At 38.1% G+C, this 21,345-nt stretch overlaps 1 protein-coding gene across 1 annotated transcript in view; it reads left to right on the plus strand.

Moving 5' to 3' along the window:
- pdgfrb (platelet-derived growth factor receptor, beta polypeptide) overlaps positions 1-21,345 on the plus strand; it is a 38,308-nt gene that overhangs the window by 12,221 nt on the left and 4,742 nt on the right. The window contains exons 2-21 of the mRNA XM_028459559.1: positions 1,367-1,441; positions 1,957-2,268; positions 2,560-2,817; positions 3,473-3,603; positions 4,029-4,194; positions 6,273-6,453; positions 8,908-9,023; positions 9,201-9,324; positions 9,408-9,619; positions 10,858-10,952; positions 11,067-11,199; positions 12,002-12,106; positions 12,371-12,481; positions 14,402-14,558; positions 14,694-14,860; positions 15,267-15,379; positions 18,035-18,157; positions 18,276-18,387; positions 19,959-20,058; positions 20,144-20,249. Coding sequence (XP_028315360.1) covers positions 1,393-1,441; positions 1,957-2,268; positions 2,560-2,817; positions 3,473-3,603; positions 4,029-4,194; positions 6,273-6,453; positions 8,908-9,023; positions 9,201-9,324; positions 9,408-9,619; positions 10,858-10,952; positions 11,067-11,199; positions 12,002-12,106; positions 12,371-12,481; positions 14,402-14,558; positions 14,694-14,860; positions 15,267-15,379; positions 18,035-18,157; positions 18,276-18,387; positions 19,959-20,058; positions 20,144-20,249 — 2,871 coding nt within the window. The 5' untranslated portion in view covers positions 1,367-1,392. The remainder of the gene's footprint in view (positions 1-1,366; positions 1,442-1,956; positions 2,269-2,559; positions 2,818-3,472; positions 3,604-4,028; positions 4,195-6,272; positions 6,454-8,907; positions 9,024-9,200; positions 9,325-9,407; positions 9,620-10,857; positions 10,953-11,066; positions 11,200-12,001; positions 12,107-12,370; positions 12,482-14,401; positions 14,559-14,693; positions 14,861-15,266; positions 15,380-18,034; positions 18,158-18,275; positions 18,388-19,958; positions 20,059-20,143; positions 20,250-21,345) is intronic.

Raw genomic sequence — 21,345 nt, forward strand, 5'->3', positions numbered from 1 at the left:
CTACTGTATATACAGTAGGTAGGTAATCTGGTAAAAAAAATAAATAAAATAAAAGTAGGTGGAATTTAGTGGAAAAACATGTTTGATAAAAGGGTGTGTAGTTGTCTAGGGGTGCAGGTGGATAGACAGGTAGTTATGTAGATGTTTTGTAGGTAGGTGTGTACATGGCATGTATAGGTTAATTAAATGAGCCCAAAGGAAGCTGAACCATGTCAAAACATTTCTGAATTTCTAAAAACAGAAGAACATATGCTCTCAAACTAATTACAGATGTTGTATTGTTCCATAGGAGACACCCATCAAGCCTATATGTTCTATATACTTTTTTCTTGCTCCCCATAAGTTTGATGACATTGAACCTTCATAAAACTGAAGCAGGCTATCACATAAAAATGTTGAATGGGACAAGATTTCCCAACATACGCACATTTCACAAGTTTTCTTCTGGCCCACACCCTCTCTTCCTCCTCCACCCTTGTTCTTCCCAAGAGTAGCTCTTTCGCCCACTCTCTCTTATTCCCACCCTTTAGTGCAAGGGCCTGTGATCCATCCTTAACTGTTTCCAGACATCTGCATGCTTCAGGCCTTTACCCCCATCCATAATAACAACAACAAACCAGCCCTCCCCTGTAACATTTTCATCTGGCCTGTACGTGGGCTGTAAAATTAGAGCGTCAAGGCCTCAGAAAACTGAGTAATGTGACTGTTTGGATAATGCGAATAAGTCCCTAGAATGTGCTGAATTAAAACTGGGCTTCTAATATCATATTCACGTACAACTTGATATCCTTTTGTTTTTTTCCAAAACATGGCAACCCTTAAAAAATCTCCTGCATCTCTTCTCGGTCAGCAGTTAATGTGATTCCTTTTCTTTTCACTTTTGTTCATACTGAAAACAATTAATGCCTCAGCATGGCCCCAGCATAACGTGAACACACAATTGTTCCCAAAGAGCGTGTTACAAAGTTTTGCACAGTGACCCGTTTGTTGGTGGGCAAGAGGCTGGTGAACTGTGAACATAAAGAGCAGCACATTGGTGCTCTGTCCTGGTGCAGCGAAGCATTAAATCCATCCCTAGTGAGTCACATGCACCTTGGATTCTGCTTGACAACTATCTGTTTTCTGTTTCATGTATAGCTCTGTGATTATCTGTCATTTGAAGTGGAGTCTATTCTTACACACACATCTCTGACCTGCTGAAGTTCATGCCAGATGAATTCAAGCCAGCCCAAAGAGTTCACTTTGGGGAAGATTCATTTATGTGAATGAAAATTAAATTTAAACAAATGTTTTAGGGACTGGAATACTGAATTGTGACAAAAGGCATTTCTGTGTGCAATATTGTTGCATTTGTGTGTGTCTGCAGAACAACGTGATTTGAAGACTGTCGCCATGGAGAGGGTGACGCTGTCAGCGCACCACCTGATGGTTACATTGGCCGGTAAGAACTCAGTTTGTATCGACAAAAAAAAAAAAAAAAGAAAGATAGAGGAACCAACATTTGTTTTTTAAGGAGTTTAATTTCAAAGTATGGATGAATTCATAGCAAATCAGAAGTATTTACCAAGAAAAGGGGAGTAGGTCTCAATATCAAAACATAGAAATGGTTTCTAATGTGAGATTAAACATATAGTTAAGTTTTAATTAGGTCCAAATTTACATTTTGTAATCATCCAACTTGTAAGATAATGTAACACTTGGTTTGCAGAAAAAAAACCGATGCTCTCATGTCAGCCCCAGTCCCTTCTGAGGCTGGTGTTAATAGACATGTCAAGAAAACCACTAAAAACCTATTACATTTGTCACTAACATGGCGTCATTATCCTCCCTCTGCTTCACCCTCACAACTCATATCTTTCAACGTTCAGAGATAACATAGGATCTGAGTTACATTGTTTATTTAACCTTTGACCTCATGCTGCCGTCTATTTGACCCCCTTCCTGACCTTTTTCCAGCTTTCCTGTATTTCTGCACTGAAGTACGCTGCCTGGAAATCAGCCCTAATAAGAAAGAGATCACTCTGACTCAGGGAGCCTCGCTCACCCTCACTTGTTCCGGCTCAGGGATGACAACCTGGGAGTTTAAGAGGGAGGACGTGCCTTATATTCAAATGGAGCAAAATGGTTGGCAGAGCTATGTAATCAAGCAGAAGGATGACGAGTCCAGTGCTTTGACCTTACTGAGCGTGAATTGGAAGCACACAGGCGTGTATCTGTGCACTGATCCATACACTGGAGAAACCAAGGAGGTGGCTGTGTTTGTCCCAGGTGAGGCTGACTTTGTTTTGATTTTTAGCAATTGTAGTAATTCCTCTCTTAAAGGTTTCCTCCCTGTATCGTACTAATAAATGGACATGTCACTACTGTTTGGCTCCACTGATTTAGTGGTATTTTCAATGAACTTCTGTTTGAATGCAACTAGAAACCCTGAATCCTTTGGCAAAAATGTGCTTCTTCTCAGTGGGAGTTCTCTTTGTCAATAAGAGTTATTTTGTTTAGACTGTTACTGTGTGATCCGTTGTGTCAACTCTAAACTGACTCGCGTATATCTTTGTCCAGACCCAGGAGTGTGGTTTATAGAGAGCTCCCATGGCATGGTAACAAAGACCAGCGATGAAAGCACCATCCCATGTGTGGTCACCAACCCCCTCATTAACGTCACACTCTATGAGAAGGACACCGATGTGCCCATCAAAGGCCTGTACTCTCCCAGTGAGGGGTACAAGGCCCCGCTGGAGGACAGGACATATGTGTGTCGCGGAGAGCTGAACGGGGAGGTGAAGGAGTCGCAGGCTTTCTACGTTTTCAGCATTGTCGGTAGGCGATGAGTTCAAGGACCTTTTTCGTTTAGTTTTTTCTTTTTTTGACCTTTAGTTAACTATGATAGTCTCAAAGAAATTAGGAACCTCTTCATCAAGAGAGTTCTATCAGCAGTTAGGTTTATGGGACTTGCTCTTGGTCCCACAGGTATGGCCTAAAGTGGAGTAAAACCGGCGATTTTATTAGTTAGTTAAAATTACCTACAGTTTATCGATCACATTTCAATACAGAACAAATCACCAAGTTTAGAAATCAAATGGATATGAGTTATTAAGAATTGAGGGTATTACATAATTACTCCAGACTTCCAACTCATCTGTTTCAGAACTAAAAAGCCTCTTAGATGAGAGGTGAAACATCTCATAGAAGCTAAACTTAAGCTCCAGCCTCAACTAAACCACTAGAATTAATCTAACCTGATTCTAAAGGAAGACTTTCTGAAAGGGCTGGACATCATATTACTTTGATGTCATGTCAAATCGAAAATGTCAAAAATAAGAGCCTTTTGTTGCTTCTTCCAAATATATTCAGTGTTAAAGAGATGGCTTTAGTTGTAGATGCGAAAAGTTATTGAGTAATACTGTTTTTACATGCTGTTTAATTAATTCTCATCATTATTCTGTTTTACCCCACACACTCTCTTCATTACCAGTCCCAGAGGCTCTCGACGCCTACATCAATGCTTCAAAGTCTGTGCTAAAGCAGGGAGAACCGCTGACAGTCAACTGCACAGTACATGGAGTGGAGCTTGTGTTTTTTTCCTGGGATATCCCCAACAGAGAGGTGAGTGGGAGCGGAGCAGGACAGACAAGCGCTTTTGTTCAGCGTTCCCTTTGTGATCCCTATCATGGCCTCATGGCAAAGCTTAAATCATAACAAGATGTAGGAACACACCTCAGTTTGAAATATAACGCACAGCGAATGGTGATAGTCATAAATCACTGGATCCGCATGGATACTATTAAGTATTGGAAGTGGTAAAAAAGGACCATCTCTTTGGTATGAGGCTGGGATAAATGAAGTATATCTGATTCTGATTCTTCTTCTAAACAGCCACAAGGATGTTGAAGTTATCCCTGATATGGAGAATCATATTCTTTTTTTCTCCAAAGAACAAGTAGTTGCTTAAAGTCTTGTCCACACTTACGTTTTTTTTGTTTTGCACAACATAAATGTCACATCCTTTCCTTTTTTAAAATTTTTTTCAGCTTGTCGAGGTTGAGCCGCTGACAGACGTCCTGTCGGCCATGAACATGCGCTCCTGCCTGATCTTCCCTCGTACCACAGTGGCCCACAGCGGAAAATACGTCTGCCAAGTCCACGAGGGCGTCCAGGACCAGACGGCCTCTGCAAGCATCAACATCACTGTGCTTGGTTAGACAAATCCCATCATAATACACACAACTAAAACAAACTAATGCATGCAGAGATCATTATTGGGTTTCGCTGACAGAGAGAAGACTGCTTATTATGCCAACCTTTGTGAGTTCAGGTGGGAAAATTGCTACTTTTAGGGTAAATTAAGCTTTTTTGGATTTATTTCTGTTCAGAAAGTGTGAAATAAACCTTCAACATGGTCAGGATGCCCTCAGGGACACCTTGATAAAAACAACTCACCGGGGGCCGCAGTAACTTTATATTTTTACTAAAAATAGAGAAGCTCTCGTACCACTGAGGTTTGCTTTAATATACAGCAGGCCAGGATCTTTCCAACAAGCTTATTTTACAAGCAGCACATCATCCTGAACCTTTCCTCCATGCTCTACTGCTGGACCATCACTGAATGCGTTCAGGGTCTACGACTGCTTACTCTGTCTGCAGTGAGGTGTGTGATGTTTACAACAAAAAAGCCTTGAATAAGTCTGACGGGTCATGTCAGATGGAGTTAGAAGGCTAAAAGCCAGTCTGTTGGTGTATGCTGAATTACCACACACTGCCTGAGTTCAAGCTGTGCCAATACTATTCATTAACTTTTACAAAACTTCCATTATTACAGCATCAATGAGGCCTTTAAAGAAATTGGCCTGTTTTGCTTCTGCTAAATGTAGTCCAGGAGCATGGACCCAGAATTGTATTTTTGTTCAGCACTCACTAGATCTATGACTTGCAGGTGGTTGACTAGACCCCCTAGAACACCACCAGGTAGTATGTAGTCTCAAATTGTGGTATCAGTTTTGTGCTAGAAGCCATTCTATAGTCCAGAGGTTCTCAACCTTTTCAAAATAAAGGTGCATTCAGTTACAATTCTATCTGTATGCCTTGTCAGGAAATGGAATAGTGAATGAATTATGCACCATCAAAGTGTACGGGTGCAGTAAAATAGGGTTCACAATATTTTACCCATTTCAAAGTCTTTTGGTATCAGGATGAACAGTTAATAGTGCTGGATTTCCTCAATAAACCCCCTAGTGTAAAACAAACATTTAAGCAGTTTTACTTTGGCAGTCATTATCATGTTTTCTTCATTTTGAGGAAAAACAAATCAATCCCATTACCTTTTGACCTGGAATAACCTCGTAGGTAGGTCAATATAATAAAAATAAAATGAAAATTATGCTAGCACAGTTTAAGGTGGTACGATTGATAACAACGTTGGTTAAAATTGACCAAGAAATGCAGAGTTATGTTTCCCCTACCCCACATTTTGAGTGGCTGTCCGTGTGACCGTTGTCTATAGCAGTGTTTCCCAACCTTTTCTGTCTCATGTACCCCCCGAGGCCTCTCTTCAGATTAGGAGAACCCCTTTGTCATTCCAATTTAGTAACCTTTGTTTTATTTACACGTTGTCAACATGTTGGCCTCTGAAATCTCCTACAGCTTGAGAATGTCAACCTGTACTGTTAATGCACACTAAATATAAATATTGTGCATTACAATTATTGTATATCAGAGAATATATTTACCTCAATTGTTAGTAATTTGCATAACATATTAGTAACAATTTAGTAGGATATTAATGCCACAATATCATTTATTCCATTAATGCCATTTATTGTCAACAGGTGGAATAGATGTTGGAAGATCATGTACAGTGTCTGAAATAGGCTTAAAAATGACTCAGCATATTGGAAATAGATTCATCAATGTTTCCAAGGACCCCATGCAATGTGCTCAAGTACCCATAGGGGTACATGTACCCCTGGTTGGAAACCACTGGTCTATACAATGGCTTCAATTGAGACTACATACTACCTGGGGGTGTTCTAGGAAGTCTAGTCAACCACCCTGGCAAGTCAAACCTTAGATGTAGTGAGTATTGAACCAATTCCATTTTTAGAGGTCATACAGGAGTTAGCTCCTGGACTAATACACCTTTTAGTGAATTTGGGGCAGAAAGCAGAGCAAGTTTATCATATTTTAGCACAGTACATCAGAAATGTTTACAGTTTATATATATATACATTTGGTTTAACACAATTTTGCTGATGAAACATTTTACTCTTTTGAATTAGAACATGGATTTGTGAAGCTGAAACCTCCTCTGGCACAAAATCTCTCAGCCCTGCTCCAGGAGAACGTGGAGCTGAGGGTGGAGATCGAGGCTTACCCTCCTCCTCAGGTTCACTGGATGAAAGACGGCCACCCCATAAAGACAGACAGAACCATCGTGATGAGACAAGAGCATGAGATAAGGTAGAGCCTTCCATTGTTATCCACACACCACAAAGTAAATGCACACGTCTGATTGATTCGGGGTGGTGACCTGAGCAGCCATAGCGCTCTCGTCGTTCATCACCGCATATGGCCTCCTCAGAGAGAAACACTATACTCTCTCAAGGGAACAACTCCATCTTTCATCACACAGCAACCATAAACACCAAATACCCGTCACAACTCATTTCAGGCAAACACCAATGGAAAGGCTGAGCGACAACACAACATTTTTCAGTGAGGAAACAAACATTATTCACGGACAACAATTAGAAAGACACTGGTGCTTTGTTTCATAGAGGAGTCTTTACAACATACGTTTAAAAAAAACACATGACTAAATGTGTTATATTGTTTGTCTTAGTGATTTAAAGATAGTTTTGTGTTCATCTGTTAAATATTTTCATGTTTTTAACAAAAATCTAAAAAATGCAGGGTTTATTACGGTGGTTGAAACATAATTTTTTTTTCCATATATAGTGTAGTTGTTTGTCTGTTTAAAAATTTGTTTTGAGACAAAATGTGCTGGAAACTCCTGTTTAACATGATACGTAGCTATAGATTAATACACTATGTAATACTAAAGAATAAATGATGGTAAAAATGTGCCACCACTTCCTGTTATCCACTGAGGATGAGGGTTTTTTTTGTAAGTGTTGACTGTCTAGAAATGATGCTGCTAAATGTCACTAATTAAAAGCAGTCAAATAATTCATCTCTAAGGTGGGGTTTGGGGATTTGGGGCAAAGCATCAATTATTCCAAATGAACTCGGCCAAACATGATCACAATACCACCCCTGCTTTACTTGTAAAGCACATCCCTCACACTTTGGTCCAAAAATATTCAGATTTTTTTTTTTTTTACCAATTGTTCCTTAATAATTCAATTGGCACACTGTACATTTTTAGTTTGAACGGATGAATACTTTTTGAAATATATACAACTTAGTGAGGGGGGTATGTGTCGATTTTCGTGCATCCTTAGTTTTCTTCCATTTTCAGCTTCCAATATCTCAAAAGTTACACCACAAAGGAAACTGAAATTTGGTATGGTAATACAGCTCCACATTCTCTCTCGGAATGAAGCGAGAAATTATGCTGCAAAATATTACTATTTAAATGTAACCAAATATTAAATCTCAAAAGTGGAATTCTGGATTTTGAGCAAAGCGTGAATTATTACAAATAAACTCAGCCAAAACCACCCCTGCTTCACTTACAAGCACACTAACGTGCAGAATACATTTCAATTCAATAGTGTGTCATTTTGACAACATTTTGAATAGAAATACCCTGTCGCAAGATGGTAGGTGCCAGTGTAGGTTGTAGGTGGAGAGTGATTGGACCCATGAGCAGAGACAAAGGACAGGCAGGAGGATTGTCCAAACCAAAACTATGAGGAACAAAAGCACTTACTGTTGAAAAGAAACAAACCACTTCTGAATAAATATTCTCAGTTCAAGCTCACGACTGTAGAGAGGCAATCAAGGTGACTCAAAACTACACATAGTGACAATAGCATAGAGACACAGAGAAAACACTGACCCATAAACAGTAACAGAACTAAAGACAAGCCAAACCAAAATCAAGAAATAAATCAAAACACAGGAACAGATGCAACATGAACCACAACTGCAGTTTAACAGAAAGCCTCCACTCATGGTGGCACACAACCCAACTCAGTGCACCACCAAGCAATAAACTCTACTCAAATACAGACCAACAAGACCCACCCCTCCCGAACACAAGAACCTGAGGGCCCCCTCCAAATCACAACCCATGAACTGATAAATGCTCAGAATGAAACCAAAAGACAGAGTTGAATATTTTAAACACATAAATAACACTTAAAAACCCCAAGTTATGACAAAATACTGAGATTTGTTAAAATGTTTGAATGTTTAAATGTATGTGAACATTTAGCAAAAGGTGGTCTTGCTTTACCTTCACAGTAAATGTAAATAAAACAAAAGCACAGTGCAAACCTCCGCCAAGTGCCAAATATCCTCTTTGCCAGATATTGGCAGGTTCCTGGTTCTTCAGTGATCTAAAGTAGGTCCGAATGTATGAGCACCACCATTATTTGGAAAAATTACAATGAAATGCGCATTGTCAATCAGATTTGGATAAATTGAATATGAATTCGTGAAACTTTGCCACTAATGAGAAATTGATCAAGAATCAGTATATCAATCCAGATCCCCTCCAAAATGTATTGTAATCTTTAATGGAGTAAGATCTATCTTTTGTTAAAAAATGTGTCTAAATGTGTTAAGTACTTTGAGGTAATCCTGCTAATAGACAAACAAACAAATGCATAAACACAGATGAAAATATTACCTCCTTGACCGAGCTAATCAATTTCAAACCTGCAGTTGGTATATGTTTTACTATATCGGATTAGTTTCACAGATAAAGATGTGATTCTTCCTCAGATACGTCACTATTCTCACCTTGGTGAGGGTGAGGACAGAGCAAAGAGGCCGCTATTCTGTCCTTGTTACCAACGGAGATGATGCCAAGCAGGTGACCTTTGACCTGGAAGTCCAAGGTGAGAGATTGTTTAAAAAAAACCTATATTTATTCAAGAACAGCAGAGAGATGTTTCATTAGGATGTGTGTGGCTCTCTCTATTTCTAAGCAACGTTTGTGGGTAAAAAAAGTTTGGACAGGTTTTGTTTCCTGTCTTTCTTTGTGATGATTAATGGCTGCTGCCCCCTGTGTGTAGTTCCTGCTCAGATTAAAGACCTGACTGACCACCACCTCCCCGGGAAGAGACACTTGGTGACCTGTGTGTCTGAAGGGGTCCCAACCCCAACAATAGAGTGGTACAGCTGTGACAGCATGCTGAAGTGAGTCCCAATAACACGTCTCACGGCCAACATTAGGGACTCAACAGTCAGCTTTGAAACCATTCTCTTACTTGTTTCTCCAGATGTAGCAATCACACTTCACTGTGGCAGCTTCTGACACCGGACCCAGAAGTGCTGAACATCCACACCAACGTGAGCTACAATCAGACACGTAAAACCAGCTGGGTGAGGAGCCAGGTAACTTTCCAGAAGCCTCAGCAGGTCACTGTCCGCTGTGAGACCCGCAACCAAGCTGGACTCATCGACAGGAGGGACGTCAAACTGGTTTCCAGTAGTAAGTATTAATAAATGTATACATTGTGACCAGTTTAGGTCAAAAGGTGCTGAAAGCTATAACCCAATGCAGGGGCCACCAACCTTTCTGAAACTGTGAGCTACTTCATAGGTACTGTATAGTCTGAAGGGCTACCAGTTTGAAAATAAGTTCTAAAATGCTACATTTTCAATATTTCACTTTATTTAGAGGGTTAGATAATAAGGAAGGCTAGCAGGCACCTAAAAAGGTCAGAAATACTTAAATTTAACACTTTATTTCTCCTAATTTATTCAATAGTTTTATTTTCTACATTAAATAGAAAATCTCCATGTTGCTATTTTACTAGATAATAACAAACAACTTTGAACTAAATGTTGCAACCTGAATATATATTTCTATTTTATTTTATTTATTACTTATTATATTTTCATTAATCCTGTAGTTTAAATGTCAGTGAGGTCATTCCCATTCTATTTTGATTTTTATTAACGAAATATTATTTATTTTCTGACTGGCCGTTAAGGAGAAGTGACGTCATTGTAGACGGTGCTATTCTTGTATTGTGAACTCCAGAATAATATAAATAAATAAGGCTGCCGAACCAATGATCAGGAGTGGTCATTCCAAGGGGGTAACATAAATGTAAAACATGTCAAATTTGTAAAATCTAAATTTCATTTAATTCATTTTATTTTATTTATATCATATTATTGTATATAGCGTACCACAACCCATACACCAAATCTGCAGCATGTTAAAACATTTGTCACAATGTGTCAGTGAAAATCAAAATGTTAAAGATGGTTAATGTAAAACTAAAACTTTGTCAGATGCAGCAGTATTTAACTACATCTGCCTTCTGTTTATATCTTATATCTATATCAGATTTTAGATGAAGCTCATTGGTGAGTAGAGCTCCTGAGGGCACCGCACATGGTCCATGTGGGCTTCCTGATGCCCACGGGCACCATGTTGGTGACCTCAGCTCTAATGGATGAATAATGCTATTTAACCTAGTATACGTGATTTTGGATTAGGATGACACCAAGACACAATCAACGGAGAGCGAGCAAACTCTACTCTTGTCCTTTTTGAATCAACAAGGACATTAGATATATGTTTCGTATGTATGTTTATTACAACTCAGTAAAAGAAGAAGGAAAAATAGGAAAGTTCAGACATGATGAAGAATGAGAGAGTGGATGAATGTTGAGTTTGTTTCTTGCTGGTATTTCATGTGTCTGTGTGTGTTGCAGCTCTGTACTCCCAGGTGGCAGTGTTGGCTGCCGTTCTGGCTTTAGTGGTCATCATTATCATGTCTGTCATCATCCTCGTTGCTGTCTGGAGGAAGGTAAGGAGAACTTATTTATGAATCTTAATGTGATCTTTTTATTCACTGGTAGAGTTTGGATGTGAACTCCTCAGCTTTAATGTGATTTGTCTCTTTTAAAATGTCTTTCTTCAGAAACCTCGTTATGAGATCAGATGGAAGGTGATTGAATCTGTCAGCCAGGATGGACATGAGTACATCTATGTGGACCCCATCCACCTGCCCTATGACCTGGCCTGGGAAATGCCTCGAGACAACCTGGTTTTGGGTGAGTGCTTGAGCAAAAAAGAAGATAGACGATCGTGTGGAGCCAGAAATTCAACACTTAGAGCAAATGAACTTACAAAAAGCTGGATAGCATACTCAAGGATTACAGATAGAAATGAGCTTTTTGCTAAATATGGTACAGCTTTGTTGTATTTGAAAATACATGTTTATGACAGTGCAAACTGGTTCACATCTAATAGATATGAAAGAGGATTCAGGCCAAAGAAAAATCCCCCAATAAACCACTAGTGGGCCTTTGTTTGTCATTTATATTTTATTTATATTTTTTGTCTTGTTTTTTGTGAGGGTATTTTTGTTTTTTCTTTGTTTTTGTCTTAATTTTTTGAGCATTTTAATGTTTTTTTCTTCTTTATTTGTAAAATCGTTATAATTCTTAGATGTCATTTCAACGAACTCATTTTCAGTAGCCAGCGTGTTCCTCCATGGACAACAACTCATTTAAAGGGAAACCATCAGTGAGTGGTGCTAGTGTGGGGTGGTTTGGATCATCAAGGAGAAGGTTTGTTAAACCTTTTTCTCTGATCCAACTTTATTTCTAAAGATCCATTTGAAACGTTTTGTCAGAGGATTTACTGTCATCAGAATCTCCGTGTGAAATGAAGCATTGGTGCGCTCACGGAGATAAACGATCCTTTGCATAGTGAGATAAAAAAGAGGCTTCTTACTACAAATAAGAAATATAGGAGAAATAAAATAGTCTTTGACTCTTTTGAGGAAAAGAGGCTTTGTCAATGGTTGCTCTATTCAGACTCCTGCACACTGAGCACTGCTTTGTGTTTCAGGTCGCACTCTTGGATCAGGAGCGTTTGGCAGAGTGGTCGAGGCAACTGCATACGGACTCACACATTCCCAGTCCAGCACAAAGGTGGCAGTAAAGATGCTGAAATGTAAGACATACCATTTGAGTTTGTGATAGAATGCCATGTGCGCACTTGGTGTAAACAATAAAGAGACCCCTGCGTAGCCGTCAAATTTTGACACATTCTTATGAGCTTAGACAGAGCACTGACCAGCTGAGCTTTAGTTAGCTTGCCAGCTCTTCAACCATTGAGCAGGTTGGCAACGTCACAGTGGGTCCTGCTTTCAAAACCACCTCACACTATCCCACTTTTATACTAATTTCTCTTCTTTTGTGTATTCCATCCTTCCAGCTACAGCTAGGAGGAGTGAGACTCAGGCCCTCATGTCAGAACTGAAGATTATGAGTCACCTGGGGCCACACTTAAACATTGTGAACCTGCTAGGAGCTTGCACCAAGCATGGTGAGTTATCTATCTATCTATCTATCTATCTATCTATCTATCTATCTATCTATCTATCTATCTATCTATCTATCTATCTATCTATCTAGCTAGCTATCTATCTATCTATCTATCTATCTATCTATCTATCTATCTATCAGATGTGAAAATAACGGATTACAAGCACTCACATTGCCATAATTAATTTGCTTTTATGGGTTCTTGTACTTTTTTGAGTATATTTCTAAATTAGTAATTTTACCTGTACTTAAGTATGTTTTAAAAGAAGTAAAGCAATGTGTTATTTTTCTACACCCAATCGTTACTGAGTGAATTATAATTTTTTTGTTTTAAAATGATCGACAAACATTGTGACACTGCAAAAAATAAAATGACCAGACAACAATCGAATGCATCGTCATAGCCGACCAACCGAGATAAACGTAACGCACGCCGCCAAAACGGCATTGAATGCCGATTGTTTTCTAAGTTTTAGAGTTAATAAATATATCTATATTTACAGCCTGAGAATTTTTTTTCTTTTGAATGTAATTAGTTGCCGTTATTTTATTTAAAAAATAATTATACATTTCGACAAACCTTTTATTTAGTACAGATGCCTTTGTGGAAAATAAATTAAGTTCCAACTGATTTGGTCTTTTCCTTTTAAAGTTTATATATGAGATGTTTACTGTATGCAAGGAACCATGACAAGATTTATTACCAAAAATAAATGTGGCGGGTGAAAGTAACTCGTAACTTTTACTTTGAGTACTACTTAACTGAGCTATATTTTACTTGTACTTGAGTATTTTATGTATGACTTACTTGTACTTGTACTTGTACTATTTCAATCAAGTAACAGTACTAAGGCTAATGCAGTAGCTAAATGAACATAGAAAAAACATCAGAACTACTGGTTTAGAGTATTACATAGTAAATCTATGATGTGAACAACAAAACTTTTAGCTGTTTTGCTCGAGCTTGAGATTTACATAAACATAGGTGTGATTTACGTAAAATGTTGAAAAAAATAAGTAAAAAGTAGCTATATATTACTCACAATTACTTTCTTTCTTACGTTGGTTCTACATTTTACAAGGTCACTATTGAATTCATGTATCTATTAAATACTCATTGTTTTCTGATATTTGCAAATTATTATTGGTGCTCAACATATTTCTCTGCACATGGCAAACTGCCTTGCATTTAGCAATATCTCATTAGCTAGTGCGGTGAACAGTGGACCACTTCAGAGTTTAAAAGTATACATTTGTCTCTTTGTATGACTTACAGTAACAACAGACATGTCCTGTTATCCCCTGTGAGTGGATGGTAGCGTTAAGTAAGCATTTCACACTGACAGATTAAAAAACATTGTAGTTACAGAGGAGCGTTGCACCACAGAGCTAAACAAACTTCATTTTACAAAGACTGTTTGTTCCTTGAGATTTATCAAAGGATCATGTGTTCCCGCTGAAACTGTACAGATATGACATATTGGATTCACTTGACTAAAATTCAATAACAATGAGAATAACAAATACTTCATTTATCCCAGGGGGAAATTACTTAAGATACAGAGGCTCAAGAAATATTACAAATAAAAAGAATAAACACTAATAAAAGAAAGACAAAGAAAAATGTACACAATTAAGTAAAATACTTTTAATTAAATAAGGATTAAATACAAGTGCATACATTACAGTAGAAAAAAAAGACAAAATAATAATAACAAATAATAACAATAAATAATAATAACAACCTTCTAAATTAGCACATCCTCACTAAGGTTATCCTTCGCGTGGAACTGTGGTATGTGTTGTTGTAAGTAAGGCAGATGCAAAAACAGCAAGTAGTAAAATGTGTCCAGTGATTAAAGTATAATTCAGTCATTTAATACAAACATTAAAGTCTTTAGTTTTTTATCTCCCATCTCAGGTCCCCTGTACCTGGTGACTGAGTACTGTCGCTATGGCGACTTAGTGGACTACCTGCACAGGAACAAGCACACCTTTCTTCAGTACTACGCTCAGAAAAACCAAGACGACTACAGCCTCATCTCCAGAGGAAGTACTCCTCTTAGTCAGAGGAAAGGGTGAGAAAATCATCAGATGCCCAGGGTTCTACTTTAATAAAAGCTGTGAATGTTTTGTATATATGGAGGAACCACAAGCAGATCAAATATGGTTGAACTCGCGGTGTCTTATTCCACTATAATGTGTTCCTCCAGCTATGTGTCATTTGGAAGTGAGAGCGATGGTGGCTACATGGACATGAGCAAAGACGAGCCCACACTCTATGTGCCCATGCAGGAACAAATGGACACCATCAAGTATGCAGACATCCAGCCTTCCCCCTATGAGTCCCCTTATCAACAGGATCTCTACCAGGAGCAAGGTTTGATCACCTCTGTCATCATTAAGGCTGTTCATTACATCTGCATTGATCACAATGTCACATGGTTCCAGTGTCAGTAAAGATGATAGGTGTGAAGAAGTTAGCGTAAGGAAGAAACACAAAAGTAATAGTCATGAACGTGTTTGCATGCAGAGTGTAAGATGAGGTCAACCACAAACCATGTGCACTTCATTCATTCAGAATGAATATAAAGCATAGCTATTCAAATAACAGATGGATACAGTTCCATATACCAGGACAGTTTGCCATACACAGCAGGAAATGTTCAGACACATAAAGAGCATGAGCTTCATCTTAGCCCGTGCAGTCACAGGGCCAGAGTAGTTTCCCCATCAGCGCACCACAATGCCTTCTTTGATGAGATGCTCATCATCTTCTTTCACAGGCGGTAACAAACTGGACCTGATGATCAGCAGCTGTCCGAGTCTTACCTACGATGACCTGTTGGGTTTTAGCTACCAAGTAGCAAAGGGGATGGAGTTCCTGGCCTCCAAGAATGTAAGATATAAAGGTTCAACTCTGGGTCACTTCATCAACACTTAAAGCACTTTCTTTATCAACTCCAGTAGAACAAGTTTGTACAATATATGGTAGCTACAGCTACATATCATTCAAATTCAATTTCACACTGAAATTAGTAACTAAATCAGTAACTAAACCCTGAAACCACTTATTTCTATGTATTTGGGTATGAAATAGTGCTGTTAATTGATCCTGGTCCAACTTTCAACATTTTAGTCAAAGTATTTCAATTTGTCATATTTAGTTGTAAAATGTCAGTGACTGTCTATGGGTTGAAACCAGGCTATTACAATTGATTTTTGCTGTTGGCTGAGAACAAGATCATGTGATTTTTTGTGACCATCATAAACATGCACTGTTAGCCCCGCCCCTTTTATTAAAACTAACATCTGTGGGCTCTTCAATCTGTGGTGAGTAGGTTGGATTGAGAGGAGAGTGAATAGAGAGGTATGATGAGTTATGAGTAGCTAGTTAGCATAGCATAGTTTGTTCAATGGAGATTTTATAGTATACTCGGCGTGTCTCCAGTAGCCCCGCCCATAATTAAGGCATAGGAAAAGACATTCTATTAATTTGTTATTACAGTAATTTTGAGTCAGTTTGGATCCCCCTTAAAATTGGTCTTAAAAAACCTTAGTATTTAGTAAGTTTAATAAACAGTTTGATAAACAATGTATTGCATTTATTTGTACTTTTTCACTTAATGAGGAACAAATCAGTCGTCAGTGTCACTATAATTAGAAAAGGCATTTTGTTTCTTAACTTAATGAGCATTTTATCATATAAATCTAGCAGTAATTAATTTAGTCCTTGCTCAGCAGAAAGTCTGCAAACAGGAGGAAACAACCAGGCTCTGTTTAAAAATCACATCAGATCTGGTTTATTCACTGACCTACGCAATAAAATTGAGCCTTGTGGTTCCACGATCACTTTCGTGTTTTTTTTGTAATCTTATTTTGACAGCTTTGCATGTTTTATTATTCCAATGAAACAAATACATGTATTCTATTGCATAACTGTGACCATCACCAGCCCTCCCGAAGGAAGGGTTAGCTAAACTTTATTAGAGGGAAATATTAAAAATGTAGTGTTACACTTTGGTGAGGGGGAAATGAACAGGTAAGATAGAGTTAGGGTGGGACACTTGAAATAGTGATTGACAGTAAGCTATTTTGCTTGCACTGAAAGTATAATGTGATGCTACTATTGTGCAAATTGTGTTTTGGTTTGTAATTTACTGAACTAGTCTGATGGAGAGATTAAAGAGGGTGACACAACACCCTGCTTAAGTATAATGATGTGAACAGAGGGAGAGGGTAGGTACTTACACCTAGAACTGATAGTTGGGGTCAACATGTCCAAAGTTAGGCCCAATACGAGCTAAGGACCCCGATTGCTTCCCTGATCCCCCTCCTTGAGCCCAAGACCTCTTCAGCCCAGACCCCAGCCCCAACCGAGCCAACCCAGCTGACACAGCACCACCAGCCTCTCAGGCAAAGGCCGAGGTATATCACCCCCCTCCACACCCCCCCAACTACCACCACCAGGGTGATAGGTTAGAGTTGATAGGCTAATTTGGGTTTTTTTTTATTCTGAGCATAGAATTTTGTAATTGTGTAATCTAATCTCTGGAACCACTGTGTTGGTGTTTCAGTAATAGAGAATAGAAACTGTTTATTTTGGATAAGATTTTAATTTTAATTAAAGCTATTCGACAAAGGAGTGAGATGGGGAGATTGTTCCATCTCCAATAGATGTTCTTTGATTTCATTCAGAAGTGTATCTAGATTTAATTTAATTAGTTTGATGATATATTTATGCCTAGATATTTAATTGTATCTGGGGGGGGAGGGGTATCGTGGGATTTGACCTGCAGGATTCCATAAATCTTTTGTCAAGGGAAGGATTGAAGATTTTGACCAGTTGACGAGTTGATAGTCTGAGAGTTTATGAGATTAAATACTTCTTCTGATAAGGATTGGCATTCTTCTAAATTAAGTAAAATATAATCTGCATAAAGATTAATTTTGTTTTCTGCTATGAATGAGTGGATTCTGACATACAGCTGTCGCCAGAGGTTGAACAAATATTGCAAAAAGTAAAGGTAATAGTGGGCATCCTCGTCTGGTTCCCCTCTGCAGTTTGAAGCTTTCAGATGATATTTTGTCTGTGGTTATTATAGCTTTAGGTTTATTGTACAGGGTGGAGACCCATTGGATAAATGATTCTCCTGATCCACATTTTCCAAGAACAGCGATGTGAAATGATCAGTTGACTCTGTCAAATGCTTCTTCTGCATCAAGTGACAGAAATGTTTTGTTTTTTTCCTTTTAGAGTTCTGTGCCATGTTAATCAAATTAAAAAGTCTTCTGACATTGTGTGTGGGGTGTCTATTTTTAATAAATAGTCTTAGTATTTAATTGATTGAACTACTGGCACTTTCTCTTACCTGGAAGTGAGTGCTTTGGAGATAAATTTATGTGTGTGTTGATAGGTAACATGGGGTTTTTGTCTGGTTTAAGTAATGATTTCATGTGCTTTATAAAGTTGAACCAAAACTAAGCTTTTTGCTACAAAACAACCTTTCACATAGGGTGAATGACTTACTGAATGACTTTTCTTTCACCACAGTGCGTTCATCGTGACTTGGCTGCCAGAAACGTGTTGATCTGCGAGGGCAAGCTGGTGAAGATATGCGACTTTGGTCTTGCCAGAGATATCATGCATGACTCCAATTATATATCAAAAGGCAGCGTAAGTACCACGGCATCGCCGAAAGCAAAAACAAAAAAAGCAATGAATTTGCTGCTGTGACCATAACAGCTTTGAAACAAATATATGACATGCAGTGTGATGTATTTCTGTGTTTTAGACCTTTTTGCCCCTGAAGTGGATGGCACCCGAAAGCATTTTCCACAACTTGTACACCACTCTGAGTGATGTATGGTCCTTTGGCATTCTACTTTGGGAGATTTTTACACTAGGTAAGTGTAAACACATCAATGTCCTCCATAAAAAAGGGGGGAAAAAAAGAAAATCCCACGCAATCTATATGTACTTCCTGTAGGATGGATTTTTTTAAATATGCTGTAGCTGATTATATTGGTCACGTTATACTGAATGAGTTACACACATTTAGGTTTTTGTCAACCGTTGAAGTCATACAAAACACTTTAGCGATTCTGTTGTGAGTTTTTGTGAGCTGCTTAATGATCAAAATGAAGTGTTTATGACGTGAGGCTTTGGCGGGGAATATCCAGAACCATAAATCCAGTTATGTCTGCAGATCCCAATGAGGTCAAACTCTCATTATCTACAGTCAAGCTTCCAATTCAGCATTACCCTGCTCAACTTATTGTGAGTTTTTTCTCTCCCTGAAAACACTCTTCCCATGACTTTTTGAGACTGCCATGAAAACAAAAGAGACAGTTTATTGCATATGAAGCATTAGGCCCGCTAAACGAGGCGTTACTGCTTAAAGACATGTACAATTCAGCCGCTGTCAGCAAAATCAAAGGTTCTCTGTGCTTTCATAACTTCTGCACAGACTGACTATATTAGAGAAGTTGGTTTTACACATCTGTGTCAGGACAAACATATTAATGTACAGCAGAGTACAGATTATGTATCTCACTGCTTCCTCCTTGTGTCTGTCTGAATACAAAAAACACTGTAGTGTGCACGCTTAAGGCTGGACACTATTCAGCTCATTTTAAATTATAGCTGCAGCGCTAGCAATAGCCAGGACCAGACAAAACTGTTATGAAGACAAAAATTCAAAAATACACAAACAAACATTTTTTCTTTTCTTTTCTTTGCTCTATAAGCGAAAAAGTGAGGTTTTAAAATGTCATTTTTGCATTGACTCCAGTTGTCCACATGAGGGTGAATTTCAAAATGCTGTATTTTCTAAACGCCATCTACCGTGATTTAAAAATGTTGTCATTTTGTATGAACAGTGAACATGTATTTAGCAAGAATTCTCAAGTATATGCTTACATTGCTGTTTGCGGTCAAACATTTTTATGTCGGCTCAAATTTTGATGAATCAAATATCATTGGGGATTGTTTGTGTAGGACAGTCTGAAGATGGTCTGTAGCAAGTTTAGTGTCAGTTAGGCTATAATTGTGGGAGGCGATTTATGAATTATACAGATTACAGTGTATGTTGCAAATTTGTAGCACATAGGGTTTATTTGTTTTGAATGTTTCAAATTTTGAACTTTAGAGGATTGTTTTTGCACCACCTTCAGGACGATTGACTGGTTTTTGCAGCGATTGCAGTCATTTTTTGTGCAGTGCAAGAAGAAAAAGAGGGAAAGAAGATTATGATGATGATGATGCAGGATAACAATAGGTTCCCGCAGTTTAGGGTACCTGGCCTCTAGTTTTTAACTTATGTTATGTAAAATTATACATTAAATTAACAAGTTGATCATCTGTTGAGTGATTTTGCATCAAATTAGATTAAATACAGATTATTTGCACATATTCTGTATGTTATAAGTATATGTTTGTAGTTTCTGTCTGTAATGATTTGAATTGCTTTCCACAGGCGGGACCCCCTACCCTGATTTACCCATGAACGAGTTATTCTACAGTGCATTGAAACGAGGATACCGAATGGCCAAACCCGCTCACGCCTCGGATGAAATGTGAATCTCACTGAAACGTCCTCCTCTGGATCATTTTCTCTTTGTTTTGAACCTTTTTAACTAACTTGCGTCTCCTATGTCGCAGTTATGAAATCATGAAGAAGTGTTGGGAGGAAAAGTATGAGAAAAGGCCTGAGTTCTGCTCGCTGGTCCACAGTGTGGGGAACCTGCTGGAGGAGAGCTTTAAAAAGGTATCTGCCATAGACCTGAGCGTTTCCAATTTGATATGCGATATTCTACTTCCTAATTTACAGCAACGGTTCACAATCATTTCTGTTTGCAACTTATTTTACACAACATAAAATACACTGCACCAAAATGCTGTGTGTGTAAAAAAATACTACTATGTTATAAGTGCAACAAAGCATGACTGAGTGGTTAGACTTAGCCTGATAGGGAACACAGCATTATAAATTCAATCTGGAATCCAAAAAAATGATTTTACTATTTTTAATAGTTAGTATCAATTGTTTAATAAATTAGTGCCAGGAATAAATCATAATCAAAACCTTTTCAAGTAAAAATAAAAAGGGAAATTCATTTTGGGATAGATAAACACACTTCTATACAGCTTTAACTGTTTATAATCATGGAAATGATTGTTGTTTACTGCCCTGAATGCAGCCCAGTACAATATAACATAACTTTGTAATTCCGTGTCATAACTATTAAAAATAAGTACTGTTTAAGCACCAGAACCGTTTAAAAAATACCGAGTAGGCACCGGTATCGGATAAAACCCAACCCGAGTCCCACACAACTCCACCTCTCGACTGCAAATGAATTGTGATGTGGATTTGCTTCTCTTTACACACAATTTATTCAATCTGTTATCACTCTCCCATCAGGGTCGAGACAATTTATATGCATAATATATATGTTCAACAGCTTATATAAAGGATCAGTGGTTCATGAATAATCAACCAAATGCACATACACACATATGTCAACATTCATCTACAGTAGTTTTAGAAGGGACAGAATGAAGCAAAGCTTATCTCGTTCTGCCTCTTTGCCACCATAGTGTCCAATATATATATATATATATATATATATATTGCTGAGGTAAACCACAATTCACAACTCAATTTTCATCTTTATGTCTGAAATCAGCTCCTTTTCTCTGCACTAAAGGATAATTTGTTCAAGTGAACCAGTCAGCCTGTATATATTGTATATGTGTAACTTTATCTGTAATGTCATTTGATGCTTAATTACCCTTTAAAACCTATAAAAACAGTTTAATCCGTCCCCACTGATTCTATGTTCATATCAATATCTCCTCAC

This window comes from Gouania willdenowi, chromosome 10 (genome assembly GCF_900634775.1).
Source record: "Gouania willdenowi chromosome 10, fGouWil2.1, whole genome shotgun sequence".
Classification (NCBI taxonomy): Eukaryota; Metazoa; Chordata; class Actinopteri; order Blenniiformes; family Gobiesocidae; genus Gouania; species Gouania willdenowi.